Source organism: Carettochelys insculpta, chromosome 4 (assembly GCF_033958435.1).
Source record: "Carettochelys insculpta isolate YL-2023 chromosome 4, ASM3395843v1, whole genome shotgun sequence".
Lineage (NCBI taxonomy): Eukaryota > Metazoa > Chordata > Testudines > Carettochelyidae > Carettochelys > Carettochelys insculpta.
In genome coordinates, this window is record NC_134140.1 from 30957108 (window position 1) to 30978364 (window position 21257).

A 21257-nucleotide genomic window follows, 5' to 3' on the forward strand; every position below is an offset into this window, starting at 1 on the left:
GTAAAAATATTTACCAATTATGGGTGCCTGTTCCCCATCAGACCTATGTCCCCAACAATTTTACATAATAGGATTTAATCTATTGATTAGTAAAAGCGACCATTGACACTACTACTATGAAGACTCCAAAGAAGAAACAGAAGATGCCCACCACATTAAATCTATGAAAAAGGGGGGAGGAATATCATGTGAAGACTCAATTTTGTAGCTCTATGCTCAAAGCTATAAAATTATCATGTCTTCTCAAATGAATGCAATGCAATCAGGAAATGAATGAATGTTACTAAGTTTTTATTCAAAAAGGTATCAAAATGCTTGCAGAAATGGTCTGTTATCTGCCTATACAGAATTTTTCACGGTTTAAGACATCTTTCTGAGTCTACATCTTTTAAGAATTGTTACCAAATCAGGTTAGATTTTTTTTTAAAGGGAGGTAAGAAGAGAGGAATTTATTCAATATTTTAAAGTTCTGATATTTTACTTTAGAATTGCACTATTCCTTCAGTTTCTCAAAAAAAACCCAAACAAACAAAACCTTAAATCTGAGCCAAAATCAATGTAAATATAAAACTATGTCCAACTATCCACTAATAGGGAAAAAAAATAAAAGGATTTATATCTTCAAAACGAATGATGCCTTCTTCTTCAAGTAGTCATTTGATGAAATTGATGGTAATATTCAATGTAACCTAGAATGGCAGAACTGACTGTTTGGTCTGTTAAATTCGCTCAGTATGTCCGTCCTACAAAATTATAAGATGGATAATCATATACTAAAGATAATGCAATGCAGACGTAATTCATGCAAAGCACTTTGAGATCCTCGAAAAGCCAAGAGAAAGACGATAAGGGTCAAGTTTGGCATCAATAAGTTATGTGACATCAGAAACAGAGTGGTTCTCAGAAATGAGCTACTCACACTTATTTAAAAACCCAGACTGCCTCCTTCTTCACATTATCTAATAATTTGATGTAAAATACTAAAATATTTAACCTCTTTTGGGATACCTTTCATATTTTGTTACCTTTTCCTTCACTCTTCTCCCTTTCTTACAAGCATCTGAGCCTTTTAATCTCTGAGAAAAGCTTCATTGCCTGAAGAAAATTTGAACTACTATATAAATGGTTTCAGGTAATAGCCCAGATAATTCACTGAAATTCCATGAAGTTTCAAGAAGTAGCAAAAGCCTGAAAGTGTACTATTTCAATTCTCCTGCTTGTCCACTTTCTTAAGATTTTTGTGTATGCTTTCTCTCTTAGCTAAGCACTAACTGTTCAACAACCCTGAATAAGAGCACTGAGATAGGGATCATGACTAAACATTAACCTATAGCAATGTACTTCCTTTTTAGCAGTTATAAAGGGATATGTACAATTACTTTTAGTTCAGTATCTACAATGTCTTCTGTACTGCAGAAAACAAGTCAACCTCTACCCTTTAAAAAAAAAAATCCATAATTAGAGACAATGCTAGAAGCAAACATAGGGCATTAAGTGACAATATAATGGATGGAGTCTGCTTAAGAGTTCAGTAGTTATGTTTTGGTTTTGTATTTAGTGAATCATAGCACACTAACAGCATTGAAACACAGGGGCTTTCAAAGAGTGCTTTTTAAATACAGTAGGACTGGAATTTGCTGCACCAGCATAAGGAGGATCTGGAGGATGCAGGGAGCATCTGGCTGTTTCTGCTCAGAGGTGGAGTACAGTGGGCATGGGGAACGGCTTGCCTTGCTCTGAGCCCACCTCTCATTCTCCCAGTTAGGTGCTGCCTAGCACAGGTAGTTCAGTGGATCGCTACCAGGCAGCAGTGCCAGGGCAGATCCTAGTCCCATTCTGCTTCTTTTCCAGTTGGCTTCAGTGGTGGGTCTGCCTGTGAACAACTGGATCTGCTGGAACACTTGGGAGTATTGTCTACGTGATGCAGCAATGCTCAGAGTTGGAAGAGCATCGGGAATTCCAGTGCCCCCACCCACAGGTATTGCTATTGCAGTGTTTTTAAGTGTGCACATTATAATACCTAATCTCAAAAATTTATTTTACCAATCTGTTTTGAACACTAACTGCAATATTAGTCTTACCGTTAATATGCTTATCGGGTTAACCCTTTAATTTCCCTACGGCAGAGATGAAAAATTGCAACAAGAGCAGGTGAAAAAAAGACTACAAAAGGAGTGATAAAAGATGTTGACAATGTAAAGTAGTTTTGGTTATTCTGTATCTGTGTAATCAAACTGAACCGAAAATTTAGTATTTTGCTCAACTTTTTCCAAAAGCAAACCAGCAAGTTTCCAATAAAATAAAATTAAAAAAAAAAAAAAAAATCATGGACGTTATATGAAGTTGGGTAAAAATGAAAAGAAACTTGACAAATTGAATTTTAAATCTCTCCCACTTTGATTTGACAAAGTTTCTATATTCATTTGGCTGGGAGGAGAGGAGTGTGCAGTCATGCAGGGCTTTCCTATCACCAACTTTCATCTTCAGCTGGATCCTGTCATTAAGATACTTAGGCCATCACAGTAATTTCATGGAATAAAAAGAGTGAAAATAGCTTGTCTTATACTTTGATATAATTTTAAAAAAAGAAAAGTCTGAGCAGAGACAACAGAAATCCCAGGTTCTCCCACCGGTATCGCATTTATGCAGCTCACTCAACTACATCTTCTACCCCTGCTCCTCTCTCCCCAAAAAAATACCAAGAACATTCTGCTATTTTTTAAAAGAGGATGTTTACTACAGCAGCAGGGGTGGGGAGCAGTGAGACAAGACCAAAAAACAAAACAAAACAAGAAAACCCTCTACCCCCCCCCACACCATTTGCAAGACAATTTCACTCACTTCAAACAACACTTTTTCACCTAACTCCAATAGAACAGGATGATTTGCAGCGTACTTTTAAAACAATGTATGCTGGACCGTTACAGTTTTAACGAGACAATTCCTTTGCAATGCAGAAGACAGTCTTCATGTATCAGATATTTAATTCATACTTCAATCTTGGTCTCAGACACACATAAAAATGTGCAGTGAATTCAAGTCAGTCATTTCAGCCATCTAGGTGTGTTTTCATGGCTCAGCCATTGGGAAGATCAATGCACACAGAGTAAAGAATCTGCTATGCCATCTGAGGACTGCTTGTTTTACCTGTCACCCTGACAAGCAAGATCGCTCAACGTGGACACCACAAACAGCTTCCTCTCTCCATCCCTTCCCCAAATATTCACCAACAAGAAAGGCAACTACAAAAAAAAAAAATCTATTCACAGATCAATAAGAGCGCATATCATAAACAAGGAAAGGGACGGAGAAGGGGGAGGGTTATTCTCTATTCCCTCGCACATTTACCAAGCGGCAGAACAAATCCTTTTCTCGTACCTAGCAGCTGCCTCCAGTCGCAGGTATCCATCCACCAGCAGCCCAGCGCGACCGGACAACAACGGACCCCCGGGATAGGTCGGCTCTCTAATGCTCTCTCCCAGCGTAGGGATGTCAGCGCAAAGAAGTTTGAAAGGCACCCAGACCTGCCATCCCCAGCCCCCAGGGAGGTCACGTGACACAGGGGACCGGCAGAAGAGCCTCTGGACAGCCTCGCGGGGACAGGGGAGTGAAAGGGGTAGAACTGCCGTCGCCATGACAACTTCCAGGGGGGAGGGAAAACTTCAAATCCCAACCGTCAGTGCAGGAGCTGCTCCTTCTTAAAGGCGCAAACACACCCGGATCCCGTTCCTCCCTCCGCCCCCCGGCACTCAGGGTTGGGGGGGGGGTGAGCAGCCGGCGCTCGAGAAGGCGCTAGACAAAAGGACCCGAAAGCAGGAAGGACCAGCCTAGCTTTCCCATCCCGCCGAGCTCAGCGCCAAGGGGCTCGTACCGCCACCCGACCCCCCGCCCCTTGCGGTGAAACCCCGGAGCTGCAGACCTTCTCCCTCCCCAGCCGTTGGAGCGCCGCTTCCGCCCGCCGGGAAAGACTCCTGAACCACCCCTCGGCCGGCGCTACCCCCCGCCCGGGCAGAGACCTGGGCTCCGGTCCCCGCCTCCCCGGACCCACTCTCCCGCGGCGGGGAGTCTCCTCTCTCTTACCCACACAGTGCATGAGGCGGTGCCGCCAGGAGTCGAGTTCTCGGCGGACTCCCCTGCGCTCCGCCGTGCAGCGGGGACTCCGGCACTGAGGGGAGGAGGCGGCGGCGGCAGGAGGAGCGGGAGCCGTAGCGGCCATTCTGTCTGTTTCCTTTTCCATCTGCCTCTGACCTCACGCCCGCTCATTTACATACGAGCGCGCGCGCCACCAGTAGCGCGCGTGTCCGCGCCTCCCCCTCAGCGGCCGCCGGGCGGGGGAGCGCGAATGGGCTGCCGGGTTTGGGAGGGTGATTGACACGTGTCCCCTCCTCTGTCCGGAGGCAGGTCGAAGCCTCGTCATACCAGTTACCAGCCAGAGCGTTTCCCGCCCTTCCCTGGTTGGGAGAGGAGCAGAAGAAGCGGCCGGAGGACCAGCTGTGTCCAAACGTTCAAATTGTTGGGCTCCTTTGGCAACTGGATGTAAAATGGGTTCGTGGCGGCCCGAGGACTACGAATCCCAGAAGGCACCACGACACTCGGCCGAGCCCAACACAGGGAGCCAGCCGCATTGCCCACTGGGAGCGGTAGTCCGTATCTCAGCCCCCTCCTGTCCATCTGTAAAGAGTGGGGGTGGATCGCGTGGGGTGCTACCGAGCCCCGGTGCCATGTGAGGTTGCCTGTTACCCAGGTGACCGTGAGGGTTACTGATGGGATCTGAGACTATCTTACAGCTCTCACATAGTTAAGCTCTGCCCTAGCCCCAGGAGCATGTGGACTGGCCTGGCGTGGTTCCTGGCCCTGGACCTACTGCTGAGATAAAGTAGTGTCAGATTAAAGTAATCCCAGGCTCTGGACACAGGTTCTTTCCACAGCTCTTTTCTGATTTGTTTGGGAGGCTGGTTGAAAGGCAGGGGGCTCCCAGGGAAAGAGAGTGACATGGTATAAATATGGCCCCTGCAACCCACAATACTCAAGGGCTACGTCTACACGTGAAGCCTACATCAAAGTAGCCTATTTCGATGTGGCGACATTGAAATAGGCTATTTCGATGAATAACGTCTACACGTCCTCCAGGGCTGGCAACGTCGATGTTCAACATCGACGTTGCGCAGCACCACATCGCAATAGGCGCTGCGAGGGAACGTCTACACGCCACAGTAGCACACATCGAAATAAGGGTGTCAGGCACAGCTGCAGACAGGGTCAGAGGGCGGACTCAACAGCCAGCCGCTCCCTTAAAGGGCCCCTCCCAGACACACTTGCACTAAACAGCACAAGATCCACAGAGCCGACAACGAGTTGCAGACCCTGTGCATGCAGCATGAATCCCCCGCTGCAGCAGCAGCAGCCAGAAGCCCTGGGCTAAAGGCTGCTGCCCACGGTGACCATAGAGCCCCGCACGGGCTGGAGAGACAGTGTCTCTCAACCCCCCAGCTGATGGCTGCCATGGAGGACCCCACAATTTCGACGTTGCGGGACGCGGATTGTCTACACGGTCCCTACTTCGACGTTGAACATCGAAGTAGGGCGCTATTCCGATCCCCTCATGAGGTTAGCGACTTCGACGTCTCGCCGCCTAACGTCGAAGTTAACTTCGAAATAGCGCCCGACGCGTGTAGCCGCGACGGGTGCTATTTCGAAGTTAGTGCCACTACTTCGAAGTAGCGTGCACGTGTAGACACAGCCAAGGGCTTCATTTCCACTTCCATCCTGGGAGACACAGCAGAAGAAGGTGGAAGACACTGACCCTTTACTACTTACCTGAACAGCTGAGTTATATCTGTTTGGATGGACAGACCAGGTCCACTGCACTCCAGACATGCAAAGATCACAGGTGGCAAGCTGGTGATGCCTTCCAGTACAGTGGGTCTTGTTAATGCCTCCCTGAGATAGCTGGACTAGTTTACATCTCCCAGACCCCTTGTTTTCCACTCAGTGCAGATTCAGGCAGATGTCATAGCATTAATTACATTCTGCTCTCCTTTCCATGGATTTCTTTCAACCACAGGGATAGAATCTTACCTTTTTAAATGAAAACAGATTTTGACAGAATTAAAATCCAGAAGCTAAGAATTTAGTCATGAAATTATAGTCCCATACCATCCACCCAATGTTACCTATGCCTTAATCTATTCCTGGGTGAGAAAGACAACCCCACAATCACTGTTGTACTATCCACTGCACCATGAGAATGTGAGAAAACTGTCAGCATTTTCCTACAGCCCCCTCTTAACCAGTCACAGCTCTCAGAGGAAGTGAACTATCACCTTACCCCAGTGCCAATAGCACCATGAAAGGTCACTGACTTAGCCAAAATCACATATTTAGGTAGCATACAGTTAAGTTGTAGGCATGAGGAAGAATTCTGTTTGGCTTGAAAGCATTTCTTGCTCAGTAACAGAAGTTGGTCCCATAAAAGGTATTATCTGATGCAGTACCCCATCACTTCTAGCTAGTGACACAGCTAGGGGCAGGGAGGTCAAAAGTTTGCAGGCTACTGATCAGCCTTCAACAACAAGCTTTTACACATGGCAGCCTCAGCCTTTTACCATATTTATGCAGCCCAGGTACTAGGGCCAAAAGCAGAAATGACTAAAAGAAGGATGATTTAAAATAAGATTGTAGGGATCATTGAAATACAGCAAATTATTCATTACTCTCAATTTGAAAGTATAACTTCAATAGGTGAGCAGCGAGTAACAAAGGCTCGGGGGAGGATGAGCCTCCCCAAACAGGCTGGTGTGACTCTGCCTATGTGCTGCCCCCAGGCTCCCTTTTGACTGACTACAGTTCCCACCCTTCCACTGGGTTGGGTTGGCTGTCCTGAAGCTGGGACATAGGATGGCTGGAGCCATGCCATGCGGCACATGGGCTGCGCTGCCTCCCCATTCCTGGGTCTGGGAGATTTTAAGTATCTGAGTTGGGAAGAAGCAACTCCTCCCAATATATGCACAATTTCTGGCCCAGGGCTAGAAGCTAGAAACCACACTGGGGGTGCCCCGGGTTCTGACAGCAGTCTTAGGAAGAATGGGAGGTGCTGGGAGCCAGTCTCTGCCCAATGGCAATTCACACACTACTGGTGCTTCAATACTAATCCCCAAAGAGGAAGTGAAAACTAGCAGTAGGATTATATAGCACCATAAGTGGTACTTGATGGCTCACCATCAATTTAAGAGTTATATTTTTTTTAATTTACTTCTCTGTTAGAAGGAGCAACTAAGATTATGATAACTGCAAGAAAATAGAGAAAATCATTTTTATATTTTGATGTGTTTACTTAGTTCATTTGAAACTACTTGGATTTAGTCAATTTCACTGCTTTATATTAATAGTTTCAATTCCTGTGTTTTGCAGCAGTGTGAAAATTCACTTCACGCTGTTTAAAAGGAGCTCACAGGAACACTGCTTACTTCATTCAGGAGACCCAGATAGCTCTATCCATTGAGGCTGGCTGGCAGCTGGAATGGGGGGACTGAGTATACTTCAGTCACCTCAGCACCCAGCTGGCTACAGTGACCACCCCTGTTTTCCCCCAAACCTGTGGCCCAGGTGCTGGGGGGATTCCAAGGGCATACCAGACCACCTGCTGTATGATCAACATCTACATCCTGAAGGCAGGCTTGGACCAGGTGCAATTCTGTTGGCAGACATCTGCCTTCTTCAGTACCTTGGATCCTCATGAGTGCCTGGTCCTGCATGGGGACTTCAACACCAGCTTGGAGGACTGGGGTTGCTCGGTACTCAGGAACTGTCATGAGCATCTTCAGGGACATCATGGACCATCACCCCCTTGTGAATGTCTTTTATGAGCACCACCCAGAGGATAGTGCCACTTTCACCTATGTCCAGGTAGAGAACGACTGGTTGAGTCACTCCCAATTGGACTGAATCTACCAGTCCTGTTTCCTTCTAGCATGAGACCACTTCTCCAGTGATAATCTGTATTTGGTCCTAGACCTCTTGGAACTCAGGTGTAGGGATCGTCTGTCATTCGACCTTCTGTCCCTGGACCGGGAAAAGTCATTCCACAAGATGGACCACAGGTATCTCCTGGGCACTGTGCAGGTGTTTGGCTGCTTTGTGGGCTTTCTCCAGGTATAGTATGCCTCCAGAGACTGCTTAGAAAGGATCAACTGGACCCTCATTAAACCAGTCAGCTTTCGGTAGGGAGTCCTTCAGAGGCATCCCCACCCTACCCTTCTTACAGAGCTCTTGCTGCACAGTGCCTTTCGGTGTGCCAGAGGCTGGTCCTGGCAGGAACCATTAGGGTCAGAGACTTCTGATACTGTGAAACAGAGGAGTGGGTGGATCCCCAAGTGCTCGGTCAGTGAAGGGGCCTTGTCACATTTCAGGATCCCCCACCGCTTGCAGGTACTTCAGGATGTGTGCATAGCTTTATTGCCCCTATGCTGGTAATACTCTTTTTCTGGACATTTCAGCAATTCAGTTAACTAAAATCTTTCCCGTTAATGAACTCTTTAGACCAAACCCTTATTGTCTTGCTGGTAGGGGTTAAAGTGGTAGACAGTGAGGTGGCAGGAGGCCAGAATAGCCAGTGGAAACAGTGTGGGCTTTTGAAATAGAAGCAGTAACCCTCCTGTTCCTATTGTGTGACCAGAAAAGAGGTGGAAGGTCATGAATCAAGCCAGGGAGCCAGGCATGGAGAATACAACTACATCCATGCCTAGGGAAGGAATGAATCTTGAAACAACAGATATGTGAGTAGAACAGGGAATGCTTAGTCACACACAATTTTCTTTATTTTGGGTTTGTTGGATTTCTCTGGGCTGAGCTATGTATCTACCCCCTACATTGTAACTCTACAAAAAAAAAATCCCGGGGAAGCATTTCTCTGTGTTTTAATAATTTTTTTTTTCAGTTGCCGTGTAACACCTAGCAACCAAGTGATGTTTCACCAAGTATATTTTCTTTTTCTTCTTATTAATAAAAGTTATCTTTTAAGATTACGATCTGATTCCTATGTCCTAAAAGGTGGCAGGTTCTGTATGCACCTGCCTCAAACTGCAAGGCCAAACGATGAAGAGAAATTACAGTTTTCAAGCTCTCTCCAGAGAAAAGGTTGAAAGAGTTTGAGGATGCCTCTTAGAGAGGAATTTCCCTCCTTCCTGGGCTTTTAAAGGGATTTTGCATTTGGGTGGTGGCAGCATAACCTGTCCAATGCCAAGGAATCTGTGACCTTGGGAAGTTTTAACATAAGCTTTTATTGGCAAGATATTTTTAAAGTTTCTTGTGGACCCCCACCTTCTGCACTTGGAGTGCCAGAATGGGGAACAATCTTGACAGCTCACTTCTCTCATTTTTCTAGATCGAGCCCTGCATGAGGGTCTGCTGCTCCATCCCATTTCAAATTCTCTGAAACTCTTTATCAGGCCTGTGTTTCACAGGCTCCCCAACCCCAGCATCCTTCCTTCTGCAATTCCAGCTGGCTGCATGACCTGCATGACCATTTGTGAGCTTTGCCCAGGGACCAACTGTACACACTTGTGCTCCACACATTCCATTTCCTTTACCCTAGTGTCCTGTCCTGACACCAAATGTCAGGACTACCTACCACCTTGGAGGGTGAGGATGCCTGATAGGCCTGTCTCTACTCTACCATGGTCCGACAGCCTGTCAGGGATATCAGTTGGTGGCTCCTCCTTAGAGCTGCGAGCACAGGCATGTATCTAGTACGGTTCACCTTCACTATCGATGCATCCCCTTCTGTAGCAATATGAGGGAGAACATGGTGCATGCCTACCTTGAATGTGTCAGGTTGCAGCCCCTTTTTCACCTCCTGCAGAACCACTTGTTGAGGTTCTAGGTGTACTTCTCCCTGTCTCTATTCGTTTTTACACACCCTATCTGTGGCCCCACAAAGTCACAAGACTTCCTGATCAACCTTCTTCAAGGTCACTACCTATAACACTAGCAGGGAGATACTGGACAAGGGTGTGCTCTGTGACAGTGAGGCCTATTTCTGCTCTTTCATGTTCTCACACATCGGGGCAGAGTTCCTCTGAGCACCATATGCTGGCTCTCTGGACATCTTTGAGGAGTAGTGTGTGTTGTCTGCTATTCTTTGCTCAGTGTCGCCATCTGGATACCTCATTTTGAACCTATGACCTGCACCTCTTGCTCCTATTTTTCATTAGCCCCACTCCCCCACATCCTCCCTTGTAATCACTTGAAATGTGGATTCAGTGGTCCCTCCTGTAAGGCTGGGAGAGGGGCCTTTAAAATTGGGCAGGCTTGCGCCTGCCTACCTCGCAGGAGTTCCAATTAGGTCAGGTGCTTACCTTCTTGTAGGAGAGGATTCTTCTTTCAGGAGACTGAGACAGACCCCGCAGCCGAAGTCAGCTGAAAGCTGGAATGCTGGGACGGAGTGTACTTCAGCCACATTACCACTTTTTCTGCTGATGGACACCCTGTCCTCTCCCAACCTACAGCCCAAGATGCTGGGAAGCAGCAAGATCTTGCCAGGTTACCTGCTGCACCTCTGGGCCTATATAAGAGGCTGACGCTGAATCGTGTCAATGTCTATGGCCTGACGCTTGGCCTGCAGCAGGTGCAACTTCAGTTGGCCTCCTCTTTCTTCAGCTGCTTAGGTCCTCATGAGTGCCTGGTCCTGGGCGGGTGTTTCAACACCACCCTAGATGAATGGAATGGCTCAGTGCCCAATAGATACCCAGCCACCACAGAGGTCTTCAGGAAGATTGTATACCATCACTTTCAATGAACAGCTGGTGTGACCACCTTCCAGATGACAAGAGAAGGGCAAGGACCTTCTACACCAGCCCTTTCTGCCTGCAGAGTGCTTTAGACAGGCTTCTGATAGTCATTGTGAGCTACAGGGAGTGGCTGGAACTGTCTAGCATTCCGGTTGAGTTCTTGGAAGCCCTCCATCTGATGCCCACTAATAAATCTCCAGGCATTGATGGATTGACCATGGAGATCTACTGTGTGTTCTGGGTTGTACTTGTCATTGTCAGGGCTGAGACCACTGGCTCCCTGTACTCATTTGAGGATCAGTGGGTGCTGACAAGGTTTCTTTGTTTGGTGTCACCTTCTGGCTCCTATTTTTCATCCTCTGACATTCATGCCCATTCCTACTTTATTTTTTTGTTATCCACCAACTTAATTTGAATGGTGCAGTTAGTGGCTCCTTCTCTTACACTGGGTGGGAATTCCACTGTGGATGGGCCTGCAGGATGTCACCTGTCATCAGGAATTCAATAAATGCAGGGGCGATACCTGGGGGTGTACAAGTGGTCATGTATGCCCTAGTGCCATCCCTTCCCACCCCACACCCACTCTCAGTGCCACGTCACTTCCTGGAGCAGGGCAGGTCCAGCCCCAGACTCACTGGATGTGATATGGCATTTCCATAGGAAGAGGTATGCAGGAGCAGAGCAGGGGTGAGGACAGGGGTGTGGCCGTGTTGGAGCAAGGGCAGGGAGGGGGTGCGCCCTGGGGCAGAGGGGAACTGAGGGTGGGCATATGGCCGGTGCCCTTCCTGGATTCCCCCTCATCAGTCACCACTGACTATATATTCACTCCCTGCATTGTGTTACATGGGCGAGACATTGGTACTAGTACAAGGTCCCTTCTGGAGATGGAGACTGGACTTTGCTCCACCCCCATTCCCCCCAAGAAATAACCAGATTTGGCACCACTGGAGGCACTGTTGCCTGTGAATGTAGGTATAAGGAGACCTCTTGCTCTGTCCTGGTCTTCATCAGAGCCAGGCAACAAGAGTAGGTGACAGCATGGCAGCCACTTTCCTGCAGCTGCTCAGAGAAGTATGTACACAGCAGATTGTACATCTCTTTCTTTCCTCACCCCACACCTCCTATTGGGCACAGATGATTCCCAGTTTGCATGAGTCTTTCATGCAGTAACAAGGGAGAAACATTTCTATTTTGAAGATAGGAAAAACCTACTTAATGACATTTGCTGGGGAACTTAGGCACATCAATTTTACTAAGATGAAGTTTGGTCAATTTCAACATCTCTTTAATAAGTAAAATATAGCAAAAACAAATCTCTGCCTCAAATGTTCAGTGCTTAATCTGTATTTCTGTTGTTCTTCATGCAAAGTTTTAAAAGGCTTTTGAACAAGTTTCTGCTTTAATTTTTAAGGACATTGTCCTGTGACTGCCTTCAAATTGGAACTAAGAAGATCTGATCTTACTCGCACTGAAGTGACAGAAGTTTTGCAAATAACTTCAGTGCTAGAGGGCCAGGCTATATGAAGGAGAATTTTCTAAAATGAAATTTTAATAATAAAAAAGTTGTTTTTTCTACTAAAACAGTAATTTTACATGTCACATATGACTAAATACATATAATATTTTAAGGATACAAAAGAATAGGTTTAAACAACAATAAAAGAACACAAATCATCACTCTCATTTGAAAATTTTGCACATGGTTAAGCACCTTACTATAAAGACTAGAGGGCAAACACTTTTCATTGTTTTCCCAATTTGTTTGACAACATGTTTGCATAGTCATTTCCCTTGTTTGAACAAATTTTTTACATAACAACAAAGGAGAGGAAAACATGTACATGTGATCAACACACAAAAGTTGGCAGGGAGATTCAGGAGATGGTCTAGTATCTGAAATTACTAGATTTTCACTTTGTGGTGCCCTGTCAAATAGTATGCGGTAGAGGCCAGGGTGACAAAACCTTGTCATTAGAATTTTAAACTAAGAACTAAGTGGGGTTCCAAATCTATGATACAGTTTATTTAAGCCACCAAAAGAGGAGGTTTTTATTTTTAAAAAAGGGGGTTCTGATTTTTGCCCCGTCTCTTAAAATTACTCCTCAGTGAAGGAATCTACTTTTTCCCAGAATGAGTCTTTCACTATTGAACTCATGAGAATTTTTCACATTAACCTCACCCAGAGAAGAATTAGCCCTTCAGTGAATTCATGTCAGGGCAGAAATTGGAATGACTAGAAGTAGAGGAGCCAACTTTTTAATGTACCAGGATGTGCTCTCCCTGGCTCTGTTCCAGCCCTGCCCCGAGTCCACTCTTTCCCCAGGGTCCCATTCTCACTCTGTCTCTTCCTGAACCACACTCCCACTCTGCCTGTTCCTGCTCTTTCCCCGAGAGCACACCACAACCTTGCTCCTCCCACCCCTCCTGACGTACTGACCCTGCTCACTTCATCCCTCCTCTTTCAATCACTTTCTCTCCCCAACCCTTCCTCAGATGCTCATTTTCACTGCATGGTCCGAACAGGCTTATTTATTGTTTGGACAGCTGTGTTATGATAAATTCAAGTTTTATTTGTTATGGAACACTAAAGCTAGCAGCAAAATAGTCAAAATTTAAAAATGAAATTTCACAAAGGTTTTCACGATTCTTTCCTTCCCCTTCACATTTTTCATAACCAACTCCCTGGATTTTGTTCACTGACGTTAATGTAATTTTATGTGTGGCGTTAGGACCGCACAATATCACAACTGCAATGGGTCCATTAAAGGCCCACTCGTGAAGCTCAAATACAAATCCATAGAGTACAAGCACAGAAATTCACATTTCCAGATACCCATATAATTAAATCTGTAGAAACTGACTCCCAGGCCTTCATGCAGATAAAGACATGTATTCATGTGTATGCTTCTCGCATACACTAACAGAAGACCATAAGACCATCCATAATGGGTCAGACTAAAGGTCTATATAGCCCAGTGTCCTGAGCTAACCAAAATTACAAGCATTTGCCTAATTATAACATCAATACATTATATAATGACTGAGATAAGTTTTGATGATATAAGAGTAGAGTGCATCTTGTAGTAACCTAGCAAAGTTTATGGGACTGAGTTAGAAAAAATATTCTTGTCAGTTGAACAAACTTAATATGACAATCACAGACAGACAGTAAACCCAAAAATCCTAATTCTGTTTTCACAGCACCACTTCTAAAAATGAAATAACATTTTGAATTGGAGATTAGGAAAGAAAAAATGACATTTGTGTTGGTTTAAAAAATGCCACACACAGGAAAAAATTTAACATTGATGTGCAAAACTACATGAAGCATGTATACAATCTCAATTATTGTTACTATTGTAATCTCTTTTATAATTTTAGTTGAAAACACAATTTCTTATAACCTAACTTTTGTCTATACAGCATATTTTGCTTGTTGTTTTTGTGATGATAAATTCAAAATAATCTTTTTAAAATTTTATTATTCATATAACATTTCCCCAAAAATATATCCCATTACCAAACAGTGCATAAAGCTGTGTAAATCAGCTTCCTCAAATATATCAAAATTCTTTAAGTATATTTTATAAACTTGAGTATCATGTTTCACCGTGTCATTATTTGACAATTTAGAGAGACCTTAAAACCCTCTAATATATAAATCAGTATAAACCCTCAGGATGCAACAGTCCAGATGAAATATTCTACCACTATATATACATATTTTAATACGCCATCTCCATAGATGCTATTAATCAGGAAGGGCTTATTTTAGTTTATTTATTACCTGTTTTAAAGCATCTTCCTGTTTCCCAATAACTGTGTAATATCGCTCACTCACTAGAAGGTTGTCCCAAGTGACTGAGTAATTTAAGTGTGTCATCACCAGAGTAACTCCACCACTGAAAACACACTGCTGTTAACCCCACAGATAATAGATTATGAATAGCAATTTAATAGAGATGGATAAAATGTGAGATACTGATCCACTGTCATACACAGGTACTCCAAACTAATTCTATAATAACTAAATTAAAGTCTGTTTACCGTAATGAATAGCTGCTATTATTGCACTAGCAAAGGTTGTTAATCTTCCAGTTATGGGTCATAAATTAATCATCAGCTAGGATAAAGAAGAAATTTGCACTAGTGATATAGTGGTAGAGTACTGCATCTGGAATATTGCATCATGTGGGCTTACAGACTTCTAGTGAAGCCTTTGGCACAGAAACTGGAAGTGACAAGATATTAGGCCAGAAGGATCTTTGCTTAGCTTCAGTATAGCAAATTATTTCCTGTGATATCACTTGCACGATTATGACTCCTAAAAGTAACCTTTGTCAAGCAGCATGTTCATCTTGACAGAGCACCTTCCAGGAGTGCCACTTCAGAAAGTCCACTAGATCACATAAATCTATTATCCACATGGCCCATAGATTTCTGCTTTATTTTTTCAAACTGGGTAACTATATATTTAATAGTTAGATTTTATCATCTCCAAAGTCCTGTCAAAATTAAGGGCTGCATTCACTTAGAAAATACATATAGCTCTGGTACTCTTCAGAAGCACTTAAAGCCTGTGCAGCCCAGGTGTTATTATTATGGTAAATCTGTTTCTGATTAACTTGAAAATTGTCTTCTTCAATTGGTCCACAGAAATCTGCAGTGTTAACTGTAACAGTGTTTCAGTCTTTCAATGAGACTACAGGGTTCACTGGGGTACCAGGGAGGCTGGAAGGAAAGATATTCCCCAGTACTGAATGTAGAATAATTAAAAGTACAATAAAACTAAACAGTAACAAAATATGGAAGTAATTAAGCATTCAGAAATAAAAATTACTCCTGAAGCTCTTTTGCCCCTATAAATATCAGAAGACAGTATAACATTCCATTACTGATTAAATAAGTTCTGAGTTTCATTAACCTGGATACAGAATACTTATATCTGAAAAATGCATAACATATGCTAAAGTGTATGTATGAGAGAACAGCCTCAGTAGTTGTAAATAGTCTCATGAAAACTCTCCTTGTTCATTTTTCTCCTTCATACAAGATATTTCAAAATATTACTGAGGTATCAGCTGTCCCCTTGACTCCTGAATGAAAGGGTAGTAATGTAATAGCCAGTCTGCATCTGAAAGTCTTTTTCATTTTTTAAAAAAATTATTACACAGCCAACAGCTAGTGCTTAGCTAAATCAACAGATCAAAATAATAAAACTCTGACATTCAAGGAGCTTTAAAAAAGGAAGTGATACTGAATCTTTACTAGTGACAGAGAGGTAGATGTGTTAGTCTGTATTCTATCAAAACAAAAAAGCAGTCATGCAGCACTTTTAAGACTAAAGCCGTTTCTACACATGCCACTTTCTCCAAAAGTGGCATGCTAATAAACGGGCCGAAATATGCTAATGAGGCATGGATGTAAATTCCTCACACCTTATTAGCATAAGGTCACATGATTTGGAGTCCGGAAGAAGCTCTTCTAGACTCCAAAAGACTATGTAGAAGCGTGGCCCCTGGGGGAGGTCTTCCAGAAGAAAGTTCTTCTTCCAGAGGCTCCTTCTTCCTGAAAATTCAGGTCTGGTAATGAGACAGTCTTCACCTTTTTAATCCCCAGTTCAAGTCTCACTCCAGATTAGCAATTACAGATGGCTGTGCAAGAGGGAATGTGAAATGAGTTGATGAACACAGATATTCACGTTACCAGAGAACTATCAGAATTGCATTAATTGACATAGCCTGGCACTCTCAGAAAAAAGGCTGCAGGATTGGGTCTTTTCATTGTAACTGTTTTAGTAATCCTAATTGTTCAAAAATCACAAATAGCACTCCCAAAATCATGATATTGGTTTGCAAATAATAGAGTATATAAAAATAATACATGTGGGATTTTTATTTATCTTCTGTTTTTTTAACATTTAGCCTCATTTTCAAACTTTTCTCCATGACTGGGTGTGGTAGAAAATAAAATAAAGAAATAAGGAATGAAAGAAAAACAGAGTCTCACATATTCAGAGTTCCAGGAGCCAAGTCTTTAAGAAAGCTACCAAATATTACAAGATGTGATAATATTGCAAGAGATGGCAACACTACTACAAGCTCTTTGGGGCAAGGCTCCTATATTCTTATATGTCTGTGAAGAACCTAGTACTTTGTTGGCTCTTTTTATTAACAAACATAAGTCCTCTTCAGTGACGAGAAGTCCTGTGGAAGCTTATAGACTAACAGATTTTTTATGACATGCATCTGATGAAGTGGGTCTTTGCCAACAAAAGTTTATGCTCCAAAAATCTGTTAGTCTATAAGGTGGCACAGGACTTCTTGTTACTTTTGAGGATACAGACTAACACAGCTACCCCTCTGATACATAATTCCTCTTCTTATCTTCACCCACTCGTAAGTGGCTAAAGCAAAGGTGGGGGCACATTTTAAGTGCAATATTGGAAAGCTTGCATTGTCAGTATCTATTCTGTTTTGAAAACAGAAGATTTACAGAAAGATGAAAGGCTGGGTATGGTCCCTAGGTTGGTGTTTCTTAAACTTTTGAGACCATGGAACACCAAACAATATTTTTTATGTGGAACATCTATGAAAACTTTCTTCAGAAATTGTTGTCAGACTAAAAACAAATACGTAGTAATTTAATCAGGTATCATAACAATGAAGAAGTAACATTGCATCTGGTTTTAATAACAGAAAATTTATACCATCAGTGTATTTTTCCAAATGCTCACAGCACACCTGTGAGTTGTTCATGGAACACCAGTGTTCTACAGAACATAGTTTAAGAAACACTGTCCTAGATCATCCCTTTGGATGATTTATGCCCTACAATTCATTTTCATTCACTCTGTTTTAAGATTTTCCTAGCAATGGGACTGTTGACAGAAAGCCTGTCTGGATGTTCCAGGGTGCCCTCTGTTGAAAGACAGGGCATCTGGGACGCTAGGCAACCCTGTCTGCTGTACTTCTGGTGGGCTGTTCTGTTGAGAGAGCAGCCAGGCAGTCTGGCCACTCTCTGTCAACACAGTGGATTGCATTTTCCATCTGCTTGGCAGTCTGGCCGCTATTTGACAACAGAAGTTTTGTTGGGAGGTATCTTCTCACAGAAACATCCATCGACACATTGGCCTAGTGTGGACATAGTCCCTGTGTTTAGCTAGGCAAGCTTCCCTAATTGCAATGCTATGTCTTAAAGTGTTCATAGGTGTTTCAAAGCAGATATCTGTCAAAGGAACTACAGTGTTCCGGCTAACTGAGAGACACAGAGACTTCTCTGGGGTAGAATTACAAGGTGTTTATTATGCGCATAAGGTACCTCTCCAGAGAGAGGGACCCCGTATAGCAAAGTAATGGAACATTTATAGTCTTAACTTGTATACAGCTGATTGGTCAAACACAGTAACTAAGATACATTTGATACATTTGATTGGATATAGGCTACAGTAACAGGTGAACAAAAAGATAATTTTTCAACATCCTATCTTGACAGGACACAGTACTCCTAGTTCAGTTAGATCCAGTTCCTTCCAGCTCCTTGCAGTTCGTGCTGTTCATTCCTGAGTGGGGTTGTACCATGGTCAGCTTCTCTGCCAGCAAGCAGAGTCAGCAAGCGGGCCAATCACATGGGCACTTAGCCTTACAGAGGCCATGTTAGTTATGCTAACTTTATACAGTTCGCCACATATCCAAACAATGTGAATTATTATGCATATTTGTACCTCTTACAGTAAACTCTTGTTGATCTGCTATTTGATCAACTGGAACTCTCAGATAGCCATCATAATGCTGACAAATGCAGCTTTTTTTTTTTCCTGAGAGTCCTGGGGTTCTGTGTTTGCCAACCCCTGCCCCCCCGGCTCCCCGCCTAGCATGACATCTGTGCAGCAATGTCCCCCTGCAAGTTGCTCCTTATGGGGTGGCTGTGCCCTCCACCCCGCAAACGGCTTGTCACAGGAGCAGCTGTGTGTGTTGCCCACAAGCAGCTCTTTACAGGGCTCCTCGTGGGTGCAGCTGTGCCTGCTGCCTCGCAAGTGGCTCCCCGTGCCATGTGGCAATGTCTGTGGCAGCGTCCACTGCCCCGCAAGCAGCTCCTGCTGGCCCCACCAAAAGGTAAAGGGGGCAGCAGCTGAGCAGGACCTGGCACTGGTGGGGGGGGAGCTGAATTTTCTTACTGGGGGGCCACTGGCCACTGCCTGTGCATCCCCACAACAACTATCCATTAATCAGAATATTTGAATATCTGGCAACCTCCCAGTCCTGGGGTTGCTGGATATCAAAGAGTTTACTGTATTTGGAACATACATTTAGGGGTTAGTATGCCTGTACATTTCAAGAGGAATGTTGTTTATTTTTTAAATTACCAAATAGAATTAATCTGCTATTGTTATCTGAAGTGGATCCAGAGTGTGCAGCTTTGGGAATGGGAATGGTACATCATTACTTGAAATTTTTGCACCTCCTTTTTGGTCGCATACGAGGTGGAAATTTTTGACCTACATCAGGCTTAGGTGACTCACCAGAAACCCATGCAAGCTGTTCAATGAGTGTGGGGTGCTTAGCACATAGACTGCAAATAGCTTACCTGGAGTTGGTGAGTTAATGAAAATTAATCTTCACATGACTTTACCTGGCTTGTTCTCATTTGTAAGAGAAATCTGGGATGGTGAAATATAAGTTAAGTCTGATTATCCCAGATCTCCCAGATTACGGATGAAAAGTTACTAAATCATCACTAAGCGCTCTATGTGTGCAAAATTCACACATGAATACAAACTCTCCAACAGCTGCGGTTTGTATGTGACAATCCTAGTGGTTGCCAGCTCTCCATCTTATTTGAGCAGGTGTCTCTTACTAAACATTTTAGTGTTCCTGCAAATACATACAGATTCCAGCATGAGCAGAGATGGTGGGGAGGGTGTGTAGGTGAGAACTAGAAATGGTCTCCTCTCTCTTCTGTTTATGTAAATATAATCGGTTAAATTCAATGAGTATTTGAAAGATTTAACTAACTTCCCTCCCCCTCCAAAAAATCTTCGAGACAGACCCATATGCAGTGGCATGATGATGGTGAACAGAAGTCAGTTATATTTTGGAACATGGAGGAAGGAACAATTACAAATTAAAATTCTCAGGTCTGCCCTGAGAAATACACTAACGTGAGCCCTGTCCACCTTTATTCTTCTCATCGCTGTGAGTGTCTCCTATTATATACATTCGTTTGTCATTTCCAATTGCTGTGCAAACTTGTGCTGCCAACATCCAGACTTCTCTTGTTAAAGACACCTTGCACTACATTGTGCTTATAGTTTAAACAGCTCCATGTGTAGCTAATTACAAAACAATTAATTTAGTCAAATATTAGATTAACTGCCATCTGTGGCCTTATTGTTTATTAAATTTAGTGTTTAAGTGTGCTCCAATCAAAAATATAAAAAAACCCTTCACTGTATGTGACCCAATAACAAATCCATGTTGCCTAAACATAGGACTATTATCTATTAAATACTATTTTATCCTGTTAATATTGCCAGCATGTGCAGATTGAAGTGACTAGAGAACACATTTTATTTGCTCTACAAAAATGAAATCATACATCGATGTTCTTTGCTTAACAAAAGATTGCTGACAAAAACCTCAGAAATGCAAGAAGGAATCCAAGATGAAAAGGTAGGAATGCATAGCAGAAAAGGGCAGAGATGCTGGGTTCAAAGGGAAAAATTAAATGGATTAAAGAAACAGAAAGGAGACTTATTATTAAAAAACAATCCAATTATGTTAAATAGTGATGATACAGGAGCTGTTAAGAAGCTGTACTCAGCATATAGTCAGTGGGAGGAAGAGAAAGAATTATCCATAAGTAGGAGACACAGTGGAAGCGTAGCCCCCAAATAGTTGCCTTTTGCTTGCTTGTTCAAAAGCGCCTCTACATAGCCTAACTTCTGTACAGTCATAGGCAATGGACTGTACAAATTGGGTGATGAAAAGACGTAAAATGAGGATTTAGGGCTGCAGTGATTTGGATACCCCTCATGTCTAGTATAACTACTGCCAAACCTGTGTCATGGAGATCCACAGTAGAAACAACGTATTATAGTACAGGTTGCACGTCCCTCATCCAGCACCCTTGCGACCTGACCAGTTCTGAACAAGGGAATTTGCTGGACAAAGGGAAGTCCCTTACCTCCCCAGCCTGCTGCCACTCTCTGTTGCAAGCTCTGCACTCCGCTGGCTCCCCAGCCTCTGGTCCATCCACATGCAGCCCCAGGCTTGCTTACCTGTTAAGCCTGGCTCCTGCTGGGATGATGCTGGCTCCAGCCTCTGGCCCCAACCCTGGAGATGGCCAATCTGCTAGATGTGGTCCAAGCCACAGCCCCAGGGGTGCTGGCTCAAGCCCTGGCTGGGCTGCTGGATGTGGCTTCAGCCCTGGTCCTGGGGGTTCATGCTACAGCCCCAGCTAGCTTGGCCC

At 43.8% G+C, this 21257-nt stretch overlaps 1 protein-coding gene across 5 annotated transcripts in view; it reads right to left on the bottom strand.

Annotated features, from left to right (window-relative positions):
- The window catches only part of LCORL (ligand dependent nuclear receptor corepressor like), a 156644-nt gene extending 152407 nt beyond the window's left edge, over positions 1-4237 (bottom strand). For all 5 annotated transcript variants that reach the window (XM_074992547.1, XM_074992541.1, XM_074992540.1 and 2 more), the window contains exon 1: positions 4081-4237. In XM_074992547.1, the coding sequence (XP_074848648.1) occupies positions 4081-4237 (157 nt within the window). The remainder of the gene's footprint in view (positions 1-4080) is intronic.
- Between the last annotated feature and the right edge of the window lie 17020 nt (positions 4238-21257).